This window comes from Xyrauchen texanus, chromosome 7 (genome assembly GCF_025860055.1).
Source record: "Xyrauchen texanus isolate HMW12.3.18 chromosome 7, RBS_HiC_50CHRs, whole genome shotgun sequence".
NCBI lineage: Eukaryota > Metazoa > Chordata > Actinopteri > Cypriniformes > Catostomidae > Xyrauchen > Xyrauchen texanus.
Window position 1 is genome coordinate 20,296,543 of NC_068282.1, and position 25,596 is coordinate 20,322,138.

Here is a 25,596-nt window from a genome sequence, read left to right on the forward strand (position 1 = left end):
CTGATCAAAAACGACTGACTATAAAATCTCTTACATGTCAAACAAACACAGACAGATGAAACATTAGAATTACATTTGTTGTTCACTGGCATTACAGTTGTGTCCAATATAGCTGGCACTGCTCGATCTTGCAATATAAGTTTCTTTGCGAAGCCATATTGGTTCTCAAAAGAATCCATAGAGAAATGTGCCAAACAAACGTATACCATTAATACCACATTTAAAGTTAAGCAACTTAGTTCAAATAAATTTAAGCTACTTATTCCTTACATTGGAATCCCTCAGAAGGATATGCAGAGGTGCAGTTTTTTCACAACCCAGAACAGAATAACGTCTGTTGACTAATTCTTACTAATTAAATTTAATTAAAACGAATTCTTCCTCAATCTTAATCTTTTTGTTAGTTAAAAGCAAATTAGAGTAACAATATTGTCACTTTTATTGTCAGAGTACCTCAGTCACTCTCTCTTTCACCGGGACTATTACATATGTTGTGGAGGTGGGGCTATTCAAATTAACATCACAAACTGGTGTAAAAATGTGGCCAATTTCAAATCAAGTAGTTTTTGCATAGCAGAAACAATACATGCTATTTTTGGACTGGAGAGGAAGTTTTGAGTTCTGAAACTTGTATTTATAGTACAATCATGACATGGTATGTTTATATACAACAGGTATGTTTATATTAGGATATAATTATAATTTTTATTTTTTTTGCCTTTTCATTTATAACATTGTTTCATCAAATCTAAACAAACTGATAATGTTAATTATAAAGAACTATATACTTAATCTAAATACTGTGTGTAGTATAAAAGGCACAGTGTACATTTCTTCAATATCTCATAGGAAAGGCACTGTCTGATTTGTTGCTTGTTTGTTTTTTCCCCCTGCAGTAGCGGTTGTAAGAATAAATATGCCTGAATGTGAAGTTGGTGACACTGGTCTGTTCATGTTTTGGATTACTAACAGAGACACTGAATGTTCTCTGTGCTCTCTATTCATGTCACGAGCCATTATATCTCATATTGGTACCCAAAGGTCATATTTGCAGTTACTATTGTGCCTGAAAAACAGTTTTCATGCCCAGAAAACAAAAGTCTGGGCACACAGCACATAAAAGCACGTCTCCCTCTTATCTTTAATGTGCCTCCTTCGGATATGCTTATGAAAGGGAACGAGTGGGGAAAAATAGAAAAAAGTTATTTAGTTTATATTTTGAAAGATATACCTGTGACAAAAGGATCCAGCTATTAAAACTATTTAATAGATATTCCAGGCATTCTAAAGGGGTGGAAGAGTGAAGAAAAATTGTGAAGTGTTATTTAAAAGAAAACACACAGATCACTGCAGAGCAAATTTAGTTTGGCTAAAAATGTCACAAATCTAATAAAATTCCCAATGCGCTGTTGGTCTTCGTGGTGGCATAGTGACTCAGTTGGCGGAGGACGAAACTCAGTTGCCTCCACATCTGAGACAGTCAATCCGCGCATCTTATCACATGGCTTGTTGAGAGCATTACTGCGGAGACAAAGCGCGTGTGGAGGCTTCACACTATTCTCCACGACATCCACGCACAACTCACCACGTGCCCCACTGAGAACGAGAACCACATTATAGCGACCCTGAGGAGGTTACCCCATGCGACTCTACCCTCCCTAGCACCTGGGCCAATTTGGTTGCTTAGGACACATGGCTGGAGTCAGTCACCACGCCCTGGATTCGAACTCGCAACTCCAGGGGTGGTAGTCAGCATCTTTACTTGCTGAGCTAACCCAGGCCCCTAAAATTATTTTTTCTAATCTTAGTACAAAGTAAACAAAACTATTATTCCTGCATACCATGTGCCCGAAAACTTCTAAATCGGTCATGAAATACTCTAGATAGACAAAAGTACGTGGACAACCAAACCCACATTTGCTTGTTGAGAATTTAATTAAAACACCAATAACATTAATAGGGAATTGATCCCCTTACAACTTCCACTCTACTTCTACACTCACTGAGCACTTTAATAGGAACACTATGGCCTAATAAAGTGCCTGATGTGGCCTTCTGCTGTTGTAGCCCATCTTCCTCTAGGTTTGATGTGTTGTGCATTCTGAGATGCTATGCTGCTCACTACAATTGTACAGAATGGTTATCTGAGTTACCGTAGCTTTTCTTTCAGCTTGATCCAGTCTGGCCATTCTCCATTGACCTCTCTCATCAACAAGGCATTTTTGCCGCAGAACTGCTGCTCACTGGATGTTTTTTGTTTTTGGCACCATTCTGATAAACTCTAGAGACGACATCGACGTGCGCAAATACAGTAACAACAGAATGAAGCTTCTAAAGAGAGGAATCACTTAACTAGAAAGGAATCACTTCACTAAGTTTTCAGTGTGCTGTTTAGCCGCAGGGAAAGGTTTTGTTGGCCATCTTTACACACCGCACTTAATGACAGAGCTCCTCCAGCTGTCATGCAGCCCTTCGAGAGTGCTGGAAATGCACTGAAGTTTTACAAAGGCTGGTCAGACAAATGAAGTGCAATAAAGCCCCGCAAACAATTAGCTTAATTAGGTCCACAAAACCCTCACATTTCCTATGCAAGCCTTTTCATACCAACCCCATCTTATTTATGAAGTAAACAAGCAGCCTGCTAAAATAACACCCCACCGTTTCCATCACTTATCAAAGTTAAAGCATATTCGAGAAACATGTCCTCCAATGCCACTCCAAAGATTGATGGAATGAATTTTGCAACTGCAACTCTGAAGGTATCTGGTATATTTTGTTTGTTTTGGGGCATAACAGAGACTTAATCGATGAATTTTCACACTTCTTAATATACGGAACCAAATGTAATGTCTGCTTCCTCATCACTGATTATAGCTAACACAGTAAAATATAGAATTCAGTGCTCTGATGGCAATCATCCCTCTCCATTAAACCTTTAAATGTATTTTATTATGATAAATGCTATGACAGCCAAAGCATTTACAAATATTATTACTTTATTTTTGGGGGGGTTTGAAGGGTTTTTGAAGTATTGGAAGATTCAGTTTCCTATGCTATTAAAAGTTCTATGTATATTTACTGTATAAGCAACCATTCATTGTCTTGCCATGGAGCCTTTGAATCTCCTTAAATATTTAAATCATAAAAGCACAAATCTAAACATTAGCTTTTTACTTCCATGAAATTCTCAAAGATCTGTAGCTTCTGTTAAAACACCAAATGCCAGATGTTAGCAAAAGAGCAAGGCACTCAATTTCCAATGCTGAATATTTATTTCAGAGGCAACAAAACATTAAAAACTCAACGCTTATCGGCAGACTAGCTGCCTTCATCAGGACATCGCAAAACACTTTTGATGTTTTGACAGTAGCCCCATGTGGTAATGAGCACCTCTCTTCATAATTCTTTTTGGAAACATTTTCAAGCCTAAGTAGCTGTATTACTTTTCTACAGTATTCCTATTTTTGATCTGTAGCTTCTGTTGGCTAATAACTGATGTTGATGGGGCCCAACATGATCACTTGCCAAGAGTCAAATGTGAGTAAAACCTGGCTTGTGATTAAATAAAGCATTAATAAAGAGTTACTGGCCAGTCGGCAGCCAACAGAATTGCAATTCAAGAACAATGAGTCTCATTGACTTGGCATATTTACAAGCACAGGAAAAGTTCTCACCAAAAATTTCTGCCAGATTCACAACAGGTGCGCACGCACATAAGTTTGTTCTTAGCCTCGTTCTTATGTTAATAAATCCAGATTATTCTAAATAAAGGAGCATGCTCCCGAAGATAGTAATATGCATAAAAACACGCCTAAACCATCTCCATACAAGAGCTTTTAGCACAACCTCACCAGTCCAGCTGCAAATGTGTAGAGAAAGATGCGGGGAAGCAAAAGGCCAAAAAAAAAAAAAATAATAATTACACTATAAACAGGGCAGTACAGCATTACAGAATGATTTTACAATATACTGTAGATGTTGGATGAACTGAAGGCATGCTTTGAGTGCTGCTTTTGCAGGAGCATTTATCTGTGCTTCATCTTCCACAGGTTCAGACAGGTACATGTGAATTACTTTTATACTGCCTTTGTGCTTTTTTGACATTCTGGCCACCAATCACTTGCATTGAATAGACCTACAAATCTTCATTTGTGTTTAGCAGAGGAAATTCACACACATCTAGGATGGCATGAGGGTCAGTAAATGAGGAGAATCACTTTTAGGTCTCTTGTCAGATCTGGATGAATTTGTAAATAAGAAGAAGGGTTTGGAAAACATTCTAGTAATTATAACAGTGAAATCGAGAAAATGTCCCACAGGGGCAACAATCCCTTTAACCTTAAATCTTTTTTATAGATAGTAGGGATCGGACAATATATACAATTTTGAAATATTGGGAACCAAAATAAATGATTAACCATATAAACATGTTCAATACTATTTTGTGTCTACTTGATCCTTATATGACCCTTCAAACATAAAATCTGTAACACTTTACAATAAGGTTCCATTTGATAACATTTGTTTACTACATTAGCTAATATGAACTAACAATGAACAATACTTTCAATTAATCTTGGTTGATTTAAATTTTAACATATATTAATCCATCCATCCATCCATCTTCAACCGCTTATCCGAATTCGGGTCGCGGGGGCAGCTGCTCCAGCAGGGGGCCCCAAACTTCCCTATCCCGCGCCACATTAACCAGCTCTGACTGGGCGACCCCGAGGCGTTCCCAGGCCAGTGTGGAGATGTAATCTCTCCACCTAGTCCTGGGTCTTCCCCGAGGCCTCCTCCCAGCTGGACGTGCCTAAAACACCTCCCTAGGGAGGCGGCCAGGGGGCATCCTTACCAGATGCCCAAACCACCTCAACTGACTCCTTTCAACGCAAAGGAGCAGCGGCTCTACTCCGAGCTCCTCACGGATGACTGAGCTCCTCACCCTATCTCTAAGGGAGAAGCCCGCCACCCTTCTGAGGAAGCCCATTTCGGCCGCTTGTACTCGCGACCTAGTTCTTTCGGTCATGACCCAACCTTCATGACCATAGGTGAGGGTAGGAACAAAAATTGACCGGTAGATCGAGAGCTTTGCCTTCGGCTCAGCTCTCTTTTCGTGACAACGGTGCGATAGAGCGAGTGCAATACCGCCCCTGCTGCCCCGACTCTCCAGCCAACCTCCCGCTCCATTGTCCCTCACTCGTGAACAAGACCCCGAGGTACTTGAACTCCTTCACTTGGGGCAAAACCTCATTCCCTACCTGGAGTACGCACTCCATCGGTTTCCTGCTGAGAACCATGGCCTCAGATTTAGAGGTGCTAATCCTCATCCCAGCTGCTTCACACTCGACTGCCAAGCTGATCCAGTGAGAGCTGAAGGTCACGGACCGATGATGACATGAAGACAACATCATCTGCAAAAAGCAGCGATGAGATCCCCAGCCCACCGAACCAGCACACCATCCCCACCCCGACTACGCCTCGATATCCTGTCCATGAATATCACAAACAGGATTGGTGACAAAGCGCAGCCTTGGCGGAGACCAACCCCACATGGAATGAACTCGACTTTGTGCCGAGGACCCGGACACAACCCTCGCTTTGGACGTACAGGGATTGGATCAGCCCTAAGAAGGGACCCCCCACCCCGTACTCCAGCAGCACCTCCCACAGTCTCTCCGGGGACCCGGTCATACGCCTTCTCCAGATCCACAAAACACATGTAGACCGGATGGGCATACTCCCAGGCCCCCTCCAGGATCCTTGGCGAGTAAAGATCTGGTCCGTCGCTCCGCCGGACCGAAAACCGCATTGTTCCTCTTCAATCTGAGGTTCGACAATTGGCCGAACCCTCCTCTCCAGCACCTTGGAGTAAACTTTACCAGGGAGGCTGAGAAGTGTGATACCCCTGTAGTTGGCACACACTCTCTGATCCCCCTTTTGAAGAGGGGAACCACCACCCCGTTCTGCCACTCCTTAGGCACTGTCCCAGATTTCCACGCAATGTTGAAGAGGCGTGTCATCCATGACACCCCTCCACATCCAGAGCTTTCAGCATTTCTGGTCGGATCTCATCAATCCCCGGGCTTTGCCACTGCAGAGTTGTTTGACTACCTCAGTGACCTCCCCAGGAAATAGAATCTGATCCCCCATCATCCTCCGGCTCTGCCTCTACCATAGAGGGCGTGTTGGGATTTAGGAGTTCTTCAAAGTGTTCCTTCCACCGCCCAATAACCTCCTCGGTTGAGGTCAACAGCGTCCCATCTTTGCTGTATACAGCTTGAATGGTTCCCCGTTTCCCCTCCTAAGGTGGCGGACGGTTTTCCAGAAGCACTTTGGTGCGGACCGAAAGTCCTTCTCCATGGCTTCTCCGAACTTTTCCCACACCCACTGCTTTGCCTCCCTCACGGCCGAGGCCGCAGCCCTTCGGGCCTGTCGGTACCTTGCAACTGCCTCCGGAGACCTCCGGGACAACAAATCCGGAAGGCCTCTTTCTTCAGTCGGACGGCTTCCCTGACCACCAGTGTCCACCATGGTGTTCGAGGGTTACCACCCCTTGCGGCACCTAAAACCTTGAGGCCGCAGCTCTCCACCGCGGCTCGGCAATGGAAGCTTTGAACATTGCCCACTCCGGTTCAATGTCCCCAACCTCCGCAGGGATGCCTGAAAAGCTCCGCCGGAGGTGTGAGTTGAAGATCTCGCGGACAGGGACCTCCTCCAAACGTTCCCAGTTCACCCGCACTACTCGCTTGGGCTTCCCAGGTCTGTCTAGAGTCTTTCCCCACCCCTGACCCAACTCACCACCAGATGGTGATCGGTTGACAGCTCTGCCCTCTCTTTACCCGAGTGTCCAAAACATATGGCCTCAGATCCGACGACAAGATTACAAAATCGATCATCGACCTTCGGCCTAGGGTGCTCTGGTACCACGTACACTTATGAGCATCCTTATGTTCGAACATGGTGTTTGTTATAGATAATCCATGACTAGCACAGAAATCCAATAACAAACATCCACTTGAGTTCAGATCAGGGAGGCCGTTCCTCCCAATCACGCCTTTCCAGGTGTCCCTGTCATTTCCCACGTGTGCGTTGAAGTCACCCAGCATCACTATGGAGTCCCCTACTGGGGCCCTATTCAGGACATATATTAATAAATTTTTTAAATCACATTTGTACACACACTAACTAACACAAATTAATAATGAACAACTGTATTTTTATTTAAAAAGCGTAACAGTGTAATAAATGCTGTAAAATATATATTGTTAGTTCATGATACCTAATGCTGTGGCAGGGCGGAGGGCCGGGCCAGGTCACACCCGGTCCCACCCTCCACCCTGCCACAAATGCATTAACCAATGTTAACGAATGGAAACTTATTGTAAAGTGTTACCGTAAAATCTCTTTGTCCCTTTGTTTCTACACTTTTACCATGTTGGCAAAAGGTTCTTAAAGCTCTTAGCTTTTAGAAATGTATGTACTGAATGCATTTCTCAATTCACCTGCCATTTAGTAGGTGTGACAAAAAAGGTTTTTTTGGACCATGGTAGAAGGCACATTTGCATTAATGGTGAAGAGCAGAGCTGGATTGAGATGTTTGTGTGCAGTGTCTTACCCACTGCTTTGCAAGTCTTGGTAACTGGGTCCATCTCATAGCCCTCGTAGCATTCACATTTGTAGTCACCTTTGAGGTTGATACATCTTTGACTGCAGGTGTCAGGGTTCTCACATTCATCTATGTCTGTAAAGAAGCATCAGAAAAACTATCATGGCAGAGATACACTGAACATGAGCTTTTGAAAGGTGTCCACTGACAAGATAAATTATGCTTACAAACACCATCTGGGGATTTCTATCCAATACATTTCAAGGAGATGACAACAAAAGTAAACAATTCATAAACATTTACAATGTATGAACAGCAGTGGACTCATGAGAAAAATGTACAATGGTCATACAAATTGTCATACTTTTGTCACAGGTGTATGTATGCTTCATAAACCAAAGTCATATATTCATATTTAAATTTTACACCATTTCTTTAAGGCTTTAAAAACGTATCAATAACTTTAAAACTAATATTTTAAATATCAAAATATCTGTCAAATATCTCTTTTTGATCAATCTTACTCTTGGTGCATTTTGCATTTACTGTACACTGTTTTTGTTGTTGGAACTCACTTAACCCGAATACCAGTTATATTATATTACAGTTTAAGTCAGAAGTTTACATACACTTAGGTTGAAGTCATTAAAACTAATTTTTTAACCAAAACCAAAGATTTCATATTAGCAAATATACCGTTCTGGCAAGTCATTCAGGACATCTACTTTGTGCATGACATGAGTAATTTTTCCAACAATTGTTTACAGACAGATTGATTCACTTTTAATTGACTTCATCACAATTCCAGTGGGTCAGAAGTTTACATGCACTAAGTTATCTAGGCTAATTGGAGGTGTACCTTCAAACTCAGTGCCTCTTTGCTTGACATAATTGGAGAATCTAAAGAAATCAGCAAAGACCTCAGAAAACAAACTGTGGACCTCCACAAGTCTGGTTCATCTTTGGGAGCAATTTCCAAATGCCTGAAGGTACCACGTTCATCTTTACATACAATAGTATGCAAGTATAAACACCATGGGACCATGAATCCATCATACTGCTAAGGAGATGTATTCGGTCTCCTAGAGATTAAAGTAGTTTGGTGCGAAAAGTGTAAATCAATCCCAGAACAACAGCAAAGGACCTTGTGAAGATGCTGGAGGAAACAGGTAGACAAGTATCTATATCCACAGTAAAACGATTCCAATATTGACATTGAAGCCACTGCTCCAAACCGCCATAAAAAAGTCAGACTACAATTTGCAAGTGCACATGGGGACAAAGATCCTCTGGTTTAATGAAAAAACAATTCAACTCTTTGGCCATTTTGACCATTGTTATTTTTGAAGGAACAAGGGTGAGGCTTGCAAGCCGAAGAACACAATCCCAACCATGAAGCATGGGGGTGGAAGCATCATGTTGTGGGTTTGCTTTGTTGCAAGAGGGACTGGTGCACTTCACAAAATAGCTGGCATCATGAGGAAAATTATGTGGATATATTGAAAGCAATATCTCAAGACATCAGCCAGAATGTTAAAGCTCGGTTGCAAATGAGTCTTCCAAATGGACAATGACCCCAAGCATACCTCCAAAGTGGTGACAAAAAGGCTTAAGGACAACAAATTCAAGGTATTGGAGTGGCCATCACAAAGCACTGACCTCAATCCGATATAAAATGTATGGGCAGAACTGAAAAAGCGTGTGCGAGCAAGGAGGCCTACAAACCTGATTCAGTTGCACCAGTTCTGTCTGGAGGAATGGACCAAAATTCCAGCAACTTATTGTGAGAAAGCAACATTTACAACATTAAAAACAATTTTTTTTTTTATTTCTCTGGCATTAATTATTATTTAAAAAATGTCAACACTGTTTGCAATGGGGTTTCAAATTCAACTGCTGAGGGAGTGACAGAAAATTAGGGATCTTTATCTCTTCTGACAGCCATAATCCAATGTTCTCTATTTTTTTCTCTTGCTGTTGGAGATAATGGGAATGCAAAAATAATACAGTCTGTGGTCTAACATGTACCTCCACAGAAGTTTACCCTGTTTTAGTTTACTTTTACATTCCAACCCTGGAAATGTAAAAGGGTCCATTGAATTGAGAGGTCTGAAACTATAACTTATGTAAGTGGGTTTACCTCCACAAGTGTTCTTGTCCAGCAGCTTGTAGCCTGGGGGGCATTCACACTCATAGCCGATCCGCTGGTCCTTACATATGTGAGAGCAGCCTCCGTTGTTGTTGGAACATTCATTCAGAGCTACAATAGAAAAAAGAAATGTAATGTCAAAGGTCAGTATGCCCCTAGGATGGTAAGTGCCCATGGCAACCTGACAGCGATTTACGATGGATGAGCTATTTCTTTCTCATTTTCTCAGTTGAGTTTCTGGTTTGTGCCAAGAGTTTATGAGAAAGTGATGAGGTGAGTGCAATTGGACACACTTGCCTTAAAAGCTTTAGAGGATGTGTGTGTGTGTGTGTGTGTGGGGGGGGGACTTTAAGAGAAAATGACAGTGTAATAATGCGAAAGTCTTGCAAGTATTTCACTGACCAGTCTAGCGAAATTCTTAAAAAAGCAGCAAACACATTTGGACATTTTTTGATGACTTCTATCATTACAGTTGACAGGGAGAAATACTGTTTTATTTAATCTCTATAGAAAAACAGTATGTTTCCTCTCACTGTGAGAAAGATATACTGTAGCTGACAGCAGAGCTCCAAAAAGAGGCGGGAGCTCCAAACTGACAGCAACGATATAAGGAGCCCCTAACCTAACCCTTTCCCTAAGCCTAACCTTGACTGGAAGTAACACCACCTTTTGGAGTAACCTCGCCCCCTTCTGGAGTAACCCCACCCTCTTTTGGAGATTATGCCCCCATTTGGAGCCTGCAGCTATACCTACTCGCTCACTGTCCCTAAGAAAAGTCATAACATGAAAATGTGGTAAAATCATAATTGCAATAGGAAAATTTAACAAAGAAAATAGAAATATGTTCCAGTGCATTGCATGTGACAGATTGAACAACTGAGGTGCTCATGTGGGTAATGCAGGTTTGAATCTAGCCTGCGACACACCCAGACCTCATTCCACCTCTCTCTCCCCAATTACTTTCTGCCACTCTCTATTGTATTTATATAATTAAGATAACACATGTTTCTGGTGTTGAAATGAGATGCATTCTTGCATTCAAAAACAGAGCGTTATATGAACACTAATCTTGTGAAAGGAGTCTCAAAAAACTGCATATTACTGAACACATCAAAGACGTCCACTGGACTATTTACGAATGTAGTGGAAATACTTTAAATGTGATACATTTAAAAATGCAGCTTTTCGAGAGGGTTTAACAGCTAACAGCTAAAGCACCACTGCCAAAAACAAAACAAAACAACAATTCTAGATACCTCTCTAATCAACTATTTTGTTGTTGGACCTAATGTGTGTGGATAATAATTAGTCTTGTAACAGAACCTAGAGACACATGAACCAGCCTGACAGAACAAAAACAGACTCATCAGCTAGTGGAAGAAAGTCAGGAAGAAAAATAAGAGAAAGAAAGTAAGAGGCATAATAGCTGATACTAATGCTAATGCTGAGAAACAGCTGACAGCAGGAGATAGATTAAGAATACCACAGGAAGTTCAGCTGGAATAGAGGACAGAAAAGACATGATAGAATGAAAGAAGACTGAAAGAAGTTGAAAGAGAGGTTGATAGTAAGAGAAATGCACATTTAAAAAGTGAGTGAAAGGGACTGTGAGCTCTATTTTAAGACTGCTACATCTTAAGTGCAGTGCTATGTAATATGCCATACACACAAAGTCAGTAGGCTTTGCCAAGGAGGTTTGGTATTTTCATGCAAACATGCAATAAATCTTGCCGCTGGTTGGCGAAATCAAAATCTGCAATACTTGTGGAGGTAAACCCACTTACATAACCTCTGCAGTTGTAGTGAGTTATCTAATCTTTCATATTTAATAATTTGAAAGATTAAATAACTCACTACAACTGCAGTTTTGAAGAAAAGAAAGCAGTAAATCATCAAGATGTAGCATTTCAGCACCACTGTAAATGAACAGCAACTGATCAAACACAAAGCATAGACATATATACAGTATTGTATGTATGTATGAAAAATTTAGGACAAGCGCACATTTCATAATAGAAGTGCACTTTTTAAGAACTGCATTTACAATGCACAATAAACAGCAATATTTGTGATAAATGCCAGCTATGGTTTAATTTACAACATTGTAATTGTGTCACAGGTAATTGAGTCATCAGTGTCCCAATGATTAGTAGATCAAGGCCCTTGTTAGTGCCTGAATTTGAGTTATGATATACTGATTCATGTCACCGAGAACTAGTTAGCAGAATGAGAAAGAGTTGTACACTCTCTGGGAATCAAGAAACATGATCTTCTCCAGGCCACCTTTGAATCATGTACACAGTAGCATGTACAGGACACACCAGTGAATATGATAGAAGAGTAATCCTTGACACCAGTCCTAGCATGCATAAGAGGCAGTGGCCCACTTGGAGCCGGTCCAATGTGCACTGAGCTCAACGGGAGACTGCTGTACGTCAAGTGCCCGCTCTAATCTCATCCACTGAGTGGAAGCAACCACAAGGAAATTAACACCAACCTGAGGAGCCACTGTGGGACTATGTATTTTTACATTAAAGATAGATACAAGGATGAACATAACCAGGAGGATAAGGAGAAAGAGACAGATGACAAACAGAGAGAGGCAGAAAGAGAGAGAAGTGGAATGCTGGGGCTCTGGCTTTTTCTAAATACAGATCCAATTAATGTACAGCTGCAAGGTATTAGAAAACTTTGAACATTTAGTTGGTGTGACATTTTTTTTTGCAAAACATCACTTAATATTATAAATAATCCTAATTAAGGTGAAGTGTGGAATTTCCTGATTTGTACATGTTCAGAAGGAACTGTGAGAGGTGTCTGGTCTCTGTAAATTACACTGGGATAGGAGAAAGCATTTTAGACTTCACCTAAAAGCGATGATTGAGATGACCTATTCAGATCTACCTTATCACTGAAGAAAAAGTCCAGTTCCCCGTTGTGATGGAAGACTAGAATGGAGAAGAATGGATCTATAGGAGCCGTTATAGTCTGTGATAACAGGCTGAGAGGTATTGCACGCTGTGCACGTTCTCCTTTGATGAGAGCACGCACAGGAAGACACACACTTTGATCATAATGAGCGCTCTGTGAGTTGTTGGCCCTTGATCAAGTGAAGCTCCTAACAAGCCAACACTGCCTATAAGCTTAAATGCCCACTAATACTAATGTGCATGTCCATATGTTTCCAAATATGAGCTTGACAGAAAACAATGCATGTGTGTGGAAAGTGCTTATGATATTGCACCTTGTACAATATCATACCTTGTGCAATATTAGTATTCGATGACTGGCCTGCATGAAAAATATACCCACAAAATTCTGCAGAAAGCTCCAAAAATTCAAATGGTCACCATTCACATTGTTTAACAATCACTTGCCCCTTATGTTTGGCCTAATTTGACATTGCTTTCACATATCAATAGTACTCTAAGCTCTGTTTAACATATTTTACCATGTTTAAAGTGTTAGTTCACCCAAAAAGGAAGACGCTCTCATCATTTACTCACCCTCATGCCATCCTAGATGTGTATGACTTTCTTTCTTTAGCAGAACACAAACAAAGATTTTTAGAAGAATATTTTAGCTCTGTAGGTCCATAAAATGCAAGTGGATGGTGAACAACACTTTAAGGCTCCAAAAAGCACAGACAAACATTGTAAAATAAATCCATACAACTCCAGTGATTAAATTAATGTATTCTAAAGTGAAACAATTGCTTTATGTGAGAAACAGATCAATATTTAAGTCCTTTTCACTATAATGGTTTACTTCCGGTCACTTTCCGAAGAAAGAAAGTCATACACTTGGATGGCATGAGGGTGAGTAAATTATGAGAAAATTTTCATTTTTGGGTGAAGTATCCCTTTAAATCCATTGTGCAGATGTGAAAAAGTGTGCAAATTCAGTGTGGGCCTAATGTTGGCCTTTCAGGCATAATAGTTTTTAATGATTTTGTTTATTTGATTGTATGATGATCAGTTTACATCTGTCAATGAGAACTCACCGCACTCCTTTACAGGCTCGTCGGACCAGTCCTTGCAGTCCTTGATACTGTCACACACCTTACTGCTTACAATACACTCTCCGCTCTTACACAGGAACTTCAGAGGACCTTCACATTTTGTGGCTGTAAAGGATACAGCGAAGAAGAGTTCTTACAAATAACACAATTTTGTAAGGCACTATTATAAACAGCCAAAACGCAGATCTTCAAATGAAAATGGAAAAGTAATCGTTCTCCCAAAAACAATTTAATCGTTATCTTTTACCCAACTCTAAAGTAACCATAAAATTGCACAGATTGTCCGATACCAACAAGTTTAAAGAACAAGTCCTACTTGTGTAAATCACAATAATGATTCTTTTGAAATGAGTTTGATTAAAGGGCATCTTTTTTTTTTTTTTTTCCATATGGCATATATGGAAAGTATGCAATGTGGTACATTTTAGTAGTACATATTTTTGGTCTTAGAGGGTTTTGGTGGCTGTTTACTGACAGCATGATTGGGTGCACTCTTTCATCTCACCCTGTTTCAGTGAAAAGGCTGTTGAAAGAGGAGATGAAGAGACTAATCAAAAGAGAGATGGCTGTTACTCACTTTTGTTGATGCAGCCAGCCTCATCACTGAAATCTGGACAGTCGTGGACTTTGTTACACTGTTTAGTGCCATGAATGCAGGAGCCATCTCCACACTGGAACTCATCAGGACGGCAAGTCAGCAGAGCTGTAACACAGATATACAGGTTTTTATTATATTACATAAGATAAATCTTTTGAGTTTTTAAAGGAATAGTTCACCCAATAATTTAAATTCTGTCATCATTTGCGCAATTCCATGTCATTCCAACCCTGTATTTTTCTTTCTTCAGTGAAACACAAAAGGATATACGAGGCAAAATCAGCTCCTTCCCTTACAATGAAGCTCCAAAAAGGAAGTGTGCTATATTTCAAATCTCCCCTTCTGCTGAAACTCAGAAATAGACCACTTTTATGACACTTTTATTGTGCTTTATTTGTCATTCTGTAGCTTGGGATTATAAATCACTATTCACTGTCATTACACAGAAACGAACAGCTCGAACAACATTACGGTGAGTCATTTTTGGGCAAACTATCCCTTTTAAGGTGTCAGATAAGAACAAGCATGATAATAAAGCATCTCACCATCAAAGAATTACATGCTGAGCACCCATATAACCCTTCCATATTCCTGGTGTAAACTATATTTATAGAACAGCAAATGGTTTTGACATTTACCTGCTCTCATATTTGCAATTGTTACTTTCAAAAAAAGTCTTAAAAACCAAAAACAATCATTCACCTACTCAAGAGCATAAGGGAACATACTGCAGAGAAACTGTGCCATTCAGGAAAAGAGAGGTCTTTTAATTTCTCACATTCATTTTGAAAAATCCCTTTAATCTTTCATGTTGTGTGCTTTAGAGTAGCTGCAGAGGGAGAACATCAGGCATGATAAATTTCAGCACAGCACAGCGAATTATATCAAGCCAACTTGGTCTGGCTTCTAAAACTTAGGAGAAATACAGGCATGTAAACACAAACAGTTTAGCAACAATCAATATAGAATGCTCACACAGGCCAAGTAAATGTATTGGTAATTTCTTTAATCTAGCATAAGAAAACAAAGAATGGATTTCCTTAAAATTAATAAAATAATTTTAAGATGGAGGGGCTGGAGAAATAGAACAGAGCATCACTGATTATAACAGGTTCTATTTGCTTTTGATGTTATGCGCCGATCCCTTTCGGTGCAGACAGGGTGTAAGTAACAGCCATAACTAGACATAAAGTACTTTACATCTATGGACTGTGTGTTATTATATGGTAAGAAAAAATAAATAGCCATAATAATGGTTATAAAATACCCCTTGAAAATCAATTCTACGGGGCTAATATTGCCCCTACACAAAAGATTTTATGAATTAATTAATTTCTGACACTGGTCATCAGCATTAAAAAAAACATTGTTGTATTCTTGCACACTTACGACAATTGGCCTCATCAGACTTGTCCTTGCAGTCTGCATCTCCATCGCATTTCCAGTTGAGGTGAATGCACTCTCCGCTCCTGCAGCGGAACTCTCCTGTAGGGCAGTGAGGCTTCTGAGGTTCCGTCCTGCGACTGCACCGCTCCAGAGACTCGTCCGACTTGTCCCTGCAGTCTGGGTCTCCGTCACAGCTCCACAGTGCTGGGATGCATTCAGAGTCATTGCAGCGGAACTCATGCGGGCCGCAGGTGCTGGCAGTGTCCGCCGTGCACTTCTCCTCGTCACTGCCATCACCACAGTCATCGTCCCCATCGCAGACGAATGTGGGAGCCACGCACAGACGGTTACGGCACTGGAACTCTTTAGCCGGGCAGGCCTTGGCATCTGGAGGGAAGTGGAGGGTAGTTTATTTTTACAGAGTTTTACACAAAGAAGGCCTTACAAAACACAAATGCACAATCATCAACAGTTCTTTAATCAGAGAGAATAGATCTTCGTTCAGTTTGGAGTCCTAAACCTGTAAGAGAATTTGCCTTTTCGAGCCATATGGGTTTCAAGCCAATTTCCAATGGGTTTTTATAATAGTGGTTTTCATTTCAATTTATTATAAAGTCAATTATACAAATATGTATAATAAGGTATATGGTAAACATTACGTGAAGAGACACTTCACGTTTTGTTCTACAACCTAAATTATGCAGTCACACCTTCGACGCAAATTTAGAAGCTGTGGGCTTTTAAAAATATAAGCTACTAACAATTTTCTAAATGACTAGACATAAAACAAGGATCTAAGTTTACATGCTTGATAAATGGTTGCAAGATGGTTTCTAAAAAGAGTCAAAAGTCAAAAGAGACCAGGGTTTAAGTCATGACTGAACAGTTTTACAGTATTTCATCTAATTCATCTAAGGAGAAAAATAAAGGGGTAATATGAGGTAATATTCCAGTAAATTGACTGAATTAGTCACTCTCACAGGAGGTTTATTGCAAATGTAGCACCAGCGCAGAGCCATACTTTGCTGCTGTCTGTCAATGACCTCACTGATTCAAACATGTTGCGGGTCACCTGGGGTTCAAACAACAGCCCCACAAAGACGACAGACACTTAATGCACTCATCTGTGCTGAAGAAATCAGCTGACCATTCTTTAATGGGGTCACCCACCTTAACTGAATAAGAATCCTGAAGAGCTGTACAGCAGCTATAAAAGGATTTGAAATGACTTATACTGTACTCTATGTACAGGGTGACCCCAAAAAGGGTCAATATGTTTGATTGCTCATATCTTAAAAATGAATAAAGTCATTTGCATGATCATCTTCTATGACTTTTTGTAAACAACAATGACGTCACTGTGAGCAACAACTTGCTACAAATAAATATGTAAATTGTTTGGCCTAGCAAAATTGGGCCACATGGAAAAAGAGATTCACCTAAGTTTGCTGCCATTGAAAACTTAGCTAAACAATTGATTCATTTATTTGTAGCAAGCTGTTGCTCACGATGTTGTTTACAAAAAGTCGTAGAAGTAATGCAAACGCATTTATGCCTTTTTAAGATGCGAGTAATCAAACATTGTGGCCCTGTTTTTTTTTTTTTTTTTGGGTGGGGGCTACCCTGTATGTGAGCATGTTTCAGTGAATAGGAAGAGAGAGGAATTGATCCTAACAGTTGGTGACTTAGCATCAATATGCAAACTATTTGCAAAGAGCAACATGGGTTCAAAATGGTGACATTATCCAAATTGTATTGCCTGGACTCAAAATCAGTGTTGTTTGCACTGATCACAGAAAGGTCATTCTCGTTATACATTGCACTTTAGCTAATTTGTATTTCATATTTTTGCCACCTACGCTCACTGCTTTTAAGGCCAGTTATAATAATGGTCTAGGAGATGTACTGCTAATTGTATTTGTGCAAAGCTGATTAGCTAACAAGCATCTAATTGGCTAAAATAAACTAATTAAAAGCAGTTATAAGGAAATTAGCCTCTATACCTGCTGTCAGCCACTCAAAGGTGTCTTAAATGATTATTAAACAGCCAAGGTGAAATGACATATCAAGCTTAAAAACGATTGTTATCATCTGACAAATTTGACAAAGTAGTGAAACTTCATTAAACACATGTTGATGTTATCCATGCTACATAATTTCTCTGCTCCTGAGGTCAAGGAAGACATCAAACATAGCCGTTTTCAATAGAAGAGTGAGCGATTGGGTCTTGCTTGTGGGTATAGGGTATGGGATGGAAGGTTGTGTTTGCTCTGAGCAGGAAGATATTGGATTGACTGACCCTGCTCTTCTCTAGAGGGACAAAAAGGGCAGAAGTGGAAATGAAAAGGCTCACCCAGTGATGTAGATACCAGTTTAAAACAACACTCTCTCAAAGACCAATGGAACCCAGACATGTACAGCTTTATCATACATCAGTGCACACAGGCAGTACTGCCACATTCCAGTTAGAATGGAAATCAAACCAAGCAGCTATGTACTCTTCCAGATGAGATTGATTGAATGAACCAAATAAATTAAAATACCACATTCAGCTAACTGAAATCTGTGTAAATCAAATGCATATTTGTGGTGATTACTAAGGCAACCCTCACTTTTACTATTGCTCAAACTTAGTGTTTGTACTTCGACTGTAATCAGCATTTCAAAAGTTACTATGGCAAGTTGTGCAGTCCACCAATAACGTTAGAGTGGCGGCAGCAGTAGGAACGCCCACTTGTGACATAGATCACAGAGTATAAGCAACAATGCTGCCAGTGGTGTGAAAGGGGCTGATGTCTTAAATAGAGCAGACTTGTGATCGAGAGGAGTGCTATTACTTTTCTAGGTGATCAAACTTTTGCTTCTTTTTTAAAAATTATTTTCTGCCTGGTGGACAATAACATGGGTGATAACATCCCATAGAATTACAATGAAGCAGTGACCCAAAATATATCTAGGGACCAGAATATCATAGAGAATTGGGGGTGGGCTATTTTATCTCGGGCAAGTAAGCAACAACCCACAATACCCTTGCAACCATTTAGCAATGACCTGGCAAATAACCAGAACATCTTAGTAATTGGAAAAAGCAGTATGCTAAAAATAAACCACCTTAGCAACTGCATAGCAACACCATAATAAACACCCAAAACATAATGGGGAGATTTGCATGCATATACAATTCACATTTTCTTTAATTAATGTAAAATTCTGGTTTATTGGTATGCACATATAAATTAGAATAGCTAGAAAGAGACATTCACAGAGCACATGCTTCACATTTACCACACTGCAGCAATTGATGGCAAATTGCATTCCCTAACTAACATCTTTGGGCCATACAAAACAGAATTTACAAGCTAACATGCAGATATAATGCTTTTCCATTAGATGATAAAGCAGAAATGGGAAAATACATACAGGAGGAGACTAACAAATCAAAGAACAGTGTTAGCTTGGGGAGAATGTTACAGAGACATAAAAGAGCACCTTGCAGATAGTACATACACACACACACACAACTCAGAGCCAGATTGGCTTTTGTCATTCAATGCCTACTGATATATCTGTGCTATGTGGATTTTGATGGTATCTCCTGTAGAGGTCAGGGATGAAGGTGAATAGATTTTAAAAGAGCAGAAAGAAAAGCTCAAAGCAGGTCAATTGAATCCCACTGACCAACATCAACTAGTCATTCCTTAGTCCAACAACAGAGAGATAGTAGATAAGGCTTTACATTAAAAAGATCTCAGTGACCTTGAACCACACACAGGCACAACAGAGAGCGGAAAAAATCTTTAGTGGAACTGAATGTGAAAGGAAATACATTTATTTCACATTGCTGTAATAAAATAGCAATACATGCATGAAATATGCTGTATTAAACAGTGCATTAAAGTATTATAGTAAAATTCAAGTTTTCCATAAAATTCATATGTTCATGTTCATGCAAGTTGAAGTGTGTAATTGTTGTATGATTAGCTGGAACCCAATGGAATTACCTATATAAATCAACTTACTAATTGCTAACAGAACTTAGTTGTCCAATAACATTAAAGGAATGTTCTGGGTTCAATACAAGTTAAGCTCAATCAACAGCATTTACTGCATAACGTTAATTAACTCAAAAATAATATAAACTTGTCCTTTATTTATAAAAAAAAAGGCAAATATTGGGGTTACAGTAAGGTGCTTCTAACAGAATTAAATAGGTCCAGTATATAAATTATAAAATACACACCATTTCAAAAGTAATCAATATTATCACACTAAAATCATGTAGAACATAGATTTTATCACACCAAAATCATGCTAACGTGCATAATTTTTACGTATTGTGACTATACTTTTGAAACAGCGTATATTCTAGCGTTTATGTACTGCCCCATTCACTTCCATTGTAAGTGCCTAACTGTAACTGCAATTTTTGCTCTTTTTTTTTAATAAACTAGAGAAATAATTTACTGTGGTAATTAACATTATTCCATAAATGCAGTTGATTGAGCTTAACTTGTACTGAATCCAAAACATTCTATTACAGTAGCATTTTAACATGAACAAAATGTGCATCTGTAAAAAAATAAAATAAAAAAATGATGATTTCTGCAACCCCTTCCATTTTAATGGCCATCCCATATCATTTAGAACTAACCACCAGGAGCAGCTTAAGCTCTGAGGCTCATGCTACACCAGGCAAATGCCCTGCGGCACTAAGTCAGCACAGAGTTAATGGTGCGTTCACCATTGTCCTCCATCATCCCATAATATTATAGTAACTTGTATGAGAGAGACTGCTCTCCCCAAGGGAGAGAGGGACTGTAACCATTATGTACTGAGTTGAGGGGATGAGATGCCACAAACATACTGAGGCAGCTAAAGACTGTGGTGCTTTGGGATAGTTTCTACTCATGAAAACTCTTCCAAGTGCAGATAACAGTGCCCACAGGCACAATGTAAGGAAATGGAGATACAGCAGGAAAGAAAAATTGAAGACGACAGGGAGTTGAGTGAATCTCATGAAAACATGTCAGTGCCACATTTGATGTATAAATACTTCACAATAATTTTTTTTTCAGTTACAATAATGAGAAATCTATCTATCTATCTATCTATCCATCCATCCATCCAACCATCCATCTCAGCAACAACACTAAAACCACCAGCCTAATATTGTGTAGGTCCCCCTTGTGCTGCCAAAACACTGCCAACCCGCATCTCAGAATAGCATTCAGTGATGCTATTCTTCTCACCACAATATTCTTCTCACCACTACAGAGTGGTTTTACAGGTCCAAATCTGAGATCACATTTTTTCCCAATTCTGAATCCTGACCCTTATCTGAGTAATTTTATGCACTGAACTGCTGCCACACAATTGGCTGATTAGATAATTGCATGACATCATGGGAAAATCAAAAGAAATCAGACAAGACCTCAGAAAATAATATGTGAACCTCCACACACGTCTGAATGTCTTTAGGATTTGATGCAGCTGGCTGAAAATCAGAGCATGTTTTTGTTTCTTTGGACACTGGAAAGTGTTATTAAACCTGTTTGTCAAGCCGATCCCAGCTTCTTCCTTTCCCACCATTAAGTGTTACACTGGCTCATCATGATTCAGTTTGGAGATTACAAGGAAAAAGTATGTAGTACATCTAAAATATACTTCATGTGGTAACATCTAATTTACCTGTGTTAACTTCTCGTTAAATAAATAAATATGCCTGAAATACTTTGGCTTACACCAATGAAGGCATTTTTATGGGCCAGATCAGGTAAAAATATCACCTCAAGTTTACAACTTCACATGTTCTTTTTTCACTGTGGAAATGACTGACAGACAGCAGAAATGGTCTGAACTACTATAGTTGGGGAAATGATTGAACTGCCATTTTGAGCACTGAACTCTGGACAAACCCCTCTGAAGCAAGCCTGCATGTGTTTGTGGCATTTTCACATCTGAAGTGCAGCTATATGTTGACAAGGGGCAGGAGCATTACCTCTGGGTGGATTAGCAAAAGGCAGTACAGATGAAAGAAAAATATCAGGTTATTGCCAGGGGATTCGAGGGGTACAACATAGCGTCTGGCATTACGGGCGCAAATAGCTCTGCGTACGAAACTGTGTGCGGAGTACAGCCAGTATTCCCACCCACATAACAAACTGATTTTTAAAAAAGGGCAAGAGCTGTGCGGATTACATGGCCTGTGCATGCAAATTATTCTATCACAGAAAAAAATCTAAACATCTAAGTGGTGCTAAAGTTACAACTTGCAGAGTTACAAAGGGTTAATTAACCCAAAAAATGTATTCTGTTATCATTTATTCACTCATGTCGTTCTAAACCCGTATGAGTTTCAGTTTTCCATGAATTATAAGTAAATGTTTGTCAGAATATCAGAAACTGACAGCCTCAATCACCTTTCACTTCCATTGAATGGTGACTGAGGTTAACATTCTGCATAACATCTCTTTTTGTGTTCCATGGAAGAAAGTATAACAGGTTTATGACAAAATGAGGGTGACTAAATGATGAATTTTCACTGTGAGGTGAACGATCCCTTAAATTCATCACACTTCTTTGACAACTTTGAAGAAAATAGAGTTGAAACACTGACAAGTCATAAAATCAAATAGAAACCATTGTGACAAGTTAAATGGATGTGAATAAAGAGGATTAAACAATGATGACACTATTGACAGTGTAATAATGATTAATGAACTGCTTGATCTATTCATTTTTCCCTACACTTTTCTTATTAGGGAATTTGTAGAGAAAAAACAGACAAAACACATTTTGGCATTATCAAAAACTAAACTGATTCATTGTTAATTTCACTGGGACTCTTGCGATTGCATAAAAAAGCCTACATTTCCTGTTTAATTCAATCAAGATACTAACATATATCTGACAGCAAGCTGTACATCACTGAATTCATTAGCTTCAATGTCATGCAGGAAGTAAAAGAGAAACAAATAATCAACAATGTTGCATTATTAAAAATCTAAAATACAGGGCGGCTTACACTGTCTGCAGCATTGGCCCATCAGGGCTGTAATTATAATTTTACATGGATGCATGAAAACAGATTCATTATTTGCTCTAATCACATTAGCTGTCGGAAATAATCATGCATCTACTGATATAATCAGATTAATAGATATTCTGGTTGTGGTGCATCTAGCGCCTATGAATATCTCCTGAGGAAATAACGGTTTGGTAGATGACAACAGTGACATAGCAACAGCTGAATGTTGTAGGTGGTGAAATGTTGTACTTTTTAGAGATGAGCTGAATTCTCTCAGCACTCAGAGAAGTGCTAAAGTCTGGGAATGCCTCAGTAAGGGAAAAAAAAACACACAAAAAAACAAGACAGAGAGATTTTTCTTTCCAAAATCTAGTGAGCTGCCTACCTAGAGAGCATTTAAAGGCATCACAAGCATTCTTCTGATATAAACACAAGTAGCCTTCTAAGATACCTCAAAATCTAAGGCAGAATCGCAAGTCTCATTCATGGAGAAGACTGCCAGGAATATTGCGATGAGCTCAGTGAAAAAATAAACCCAAAATGGCTGATAATTCAGGAGAAATTTTCATTTAAAAAAAATTTCGTTCAAGACTCGAAAGTGTATATATATATATATATATATATAAAATATCTCAGTTCAATCTAATTAAAAATAGACTATTTTACAAAATATTTATATGATATGTATTGTTATTCTCATTAGATTATAGCGTCATTAGCTTAGAAACAATTTTGTTTAACTAAAAAAAGTAATCCATTACAAATGACTAATTATTTCTCAATTTTGTAATCAAATGACTGATTACTTCATCGAAAATGAATTACATTACTAACTGTATTCTACATAAATAATTATATTAAGTGATGTGGAAACCAAGTTAACTATTAACTTAATCTGATTACAAGAATTGAAATTGTAATGAGTAAACTACCTTTTTATTAAAAGTAATTTGATTACAGTAAACAATTACTTTTGTAATCAAATAACACCCAACACTGCTTTGCAACAAGTTAATGTGAAACTGTATTAAAATCAACTCTGCTCGTGAAGATCAATTTGTGTGACGCAAAGAGAATTCCAAATAAGTCACTATTGAGGTTTCATGACGATTAGGATGCTACCTATCTACAGTAGGCAGTAAGCAAGGCAGCTCATTTGTGCTTCTTGCAAGCAAAATATATTGTAAATGTGATTATGAAGTTGTGGAACATACAGAAGTTGGAGAGACTAAACTTATTACACTGTTCTGTATGTTAAAGAAGACAAGAAAATACTTGTTTGCTTGTAGTCTTACTAAAAATAGCACAGGTAACACACTCACTTAAATTTGAATAATTGTGCATACACACTCCCACACATAATCTCTTTTCCTACAATCGCAGAGACTGCTGCATGTGTTTGTTTTTCATTGTAAGGTATTCATTTCCTGTTTAACATATAGTTTCCATCATCCTCGGTTCTTTCTATATTCAAAGAATGTTCAAATCTATATTTGTCCACTTCAAATCCACCCACTTTACGATCTACCACGTGTCACAGGCCCCCCTCCTTTCAGTTCTCTTATCTGATCATCTCGTAGTCATCTCAGGGCGATGATCGACATTACATGCATCAGTGCTTGACTGCAATATCCATTCGATCTTAATTGATTGAATAGGGTCTGGTGTGCAGCCAAGCTAGCTACACCGAGGATGAGTTCACAGTTGAGTACTCAGCATAGTGAACACATTCACGTTTTAGTAATGGCGGCTATGTCTGTCACCTTCCCTTGGCGAGCCAAGTGTAACTTCATATTCACATTTTGGACCTGATGAGAGAATCAATGAAATAGTTTAAATGCAGGTCAAATTTGGGTTGCTTTCCCATTGTAACCAGGGATTGTGCATGAAGTTCTTAGAAACGGATACATGCGAGTATTAAGGCTGACATTCAAAGTCAAATGTGGGATAGTCCTACATGATATATCTGCCATCCAACAATACAGCGCTCTGTTTTCTGATCCTTGAAAGACAATTATGGAAATGCTAGCATTTGTTTTGCTGGATCATTTACCGTATTTAACACACCTGACTCTGGCAATGTTTACTAAATAGGGAGACTTTTTTATGTGTTGTTGGAACATTGAGTCATTGGGGATCTAATTCACTTAAAAGTAAATGTTTATGATAACAATGTACATCTCCCTGGCTGAGTGATATCATTCACCCGCACCTCTGCAATGTCGGGTCAAACTTAAATTGGCATTCTAGAGCAGTTCTCAAAGTCAGAAGTTGGAAATTTCAACTTAGATTTTCCAAGTTGAATAGAACGCAGTATAAGTATTAGATCCACAAAAGATGTGCACATTAGATATTAGCTGAATTCTCTCAGCACTCAGAAGTGCTAAAGTCTGGGAATGCCTCAGTTATGAATTAAATAACATGAGCTCAGTTCAATCTAATAATAAAAAAAAGACTATTTTACAATACCCAGTTCATATTTATATGATATGTATTGTTATGCTTATTAGATTATAGCGTCATTAGCTTAGAAACAATGTTGTTTGTGAATAATGGTTACATGTGACTAAAGGTGTTTTATGCATGTAGTCTCACCTCGCCTCTAGTTTCACATAATTCATGTTTTAATCTCTTTTTTTTATTATTGTTTTAGCTTTTTATGGGGCTGCAGGAATCAAGAGGGTGTGTGTAGAGTACATTAATCTCTATGGATGTGCAACGAGAGGCAGAGGTGGGGGGCACAGAACAAGATAAAGAGAGAGAGAGAGAGAGGAGGGGGGGATCAGAGATCTCAAGGGTAATATCA

The 25,596-nt window shown here is 39.1% G+C and overlaps 1 protein-coding gene across 1 annotated transcript in view; it reads right to left on the reverse strand.

Moving 5' to 3' along the window:
- Positions 1 to 25,596, reverse strand: part of lrp8 (low density lipoprotein receptor-related protein 8, apolipoprotein e receptor) — a 221,455-nt gene that overhangs the window by 43,768 nt on the left and 152,091 nt on the right. Inside the window, exons 5-8 of the mRNA XM_052131165.1 lie at positions 14,357 to 14,482; positions 9,750 to 9,869; positions 7,619 to 7,744; positions 4,709 to 4,711 (exon numbers count right to left, since the gene is read on the reverse strand). Coding sequence (XP_051987125.1) covers positions 4,709 to 4,711; positions 7,619 to 7,744; positions 9,750 to 9,869; positions 14,357 to 14,482 — 375 coding nt within the window. The remainder of the gene's footprint in view (positions 1 to 4,708; positions 4,712 to 7,618; positions 7,745 to 9,749; positions 9,870 to 14,356; positions 14,483 to 25,596) is intronic.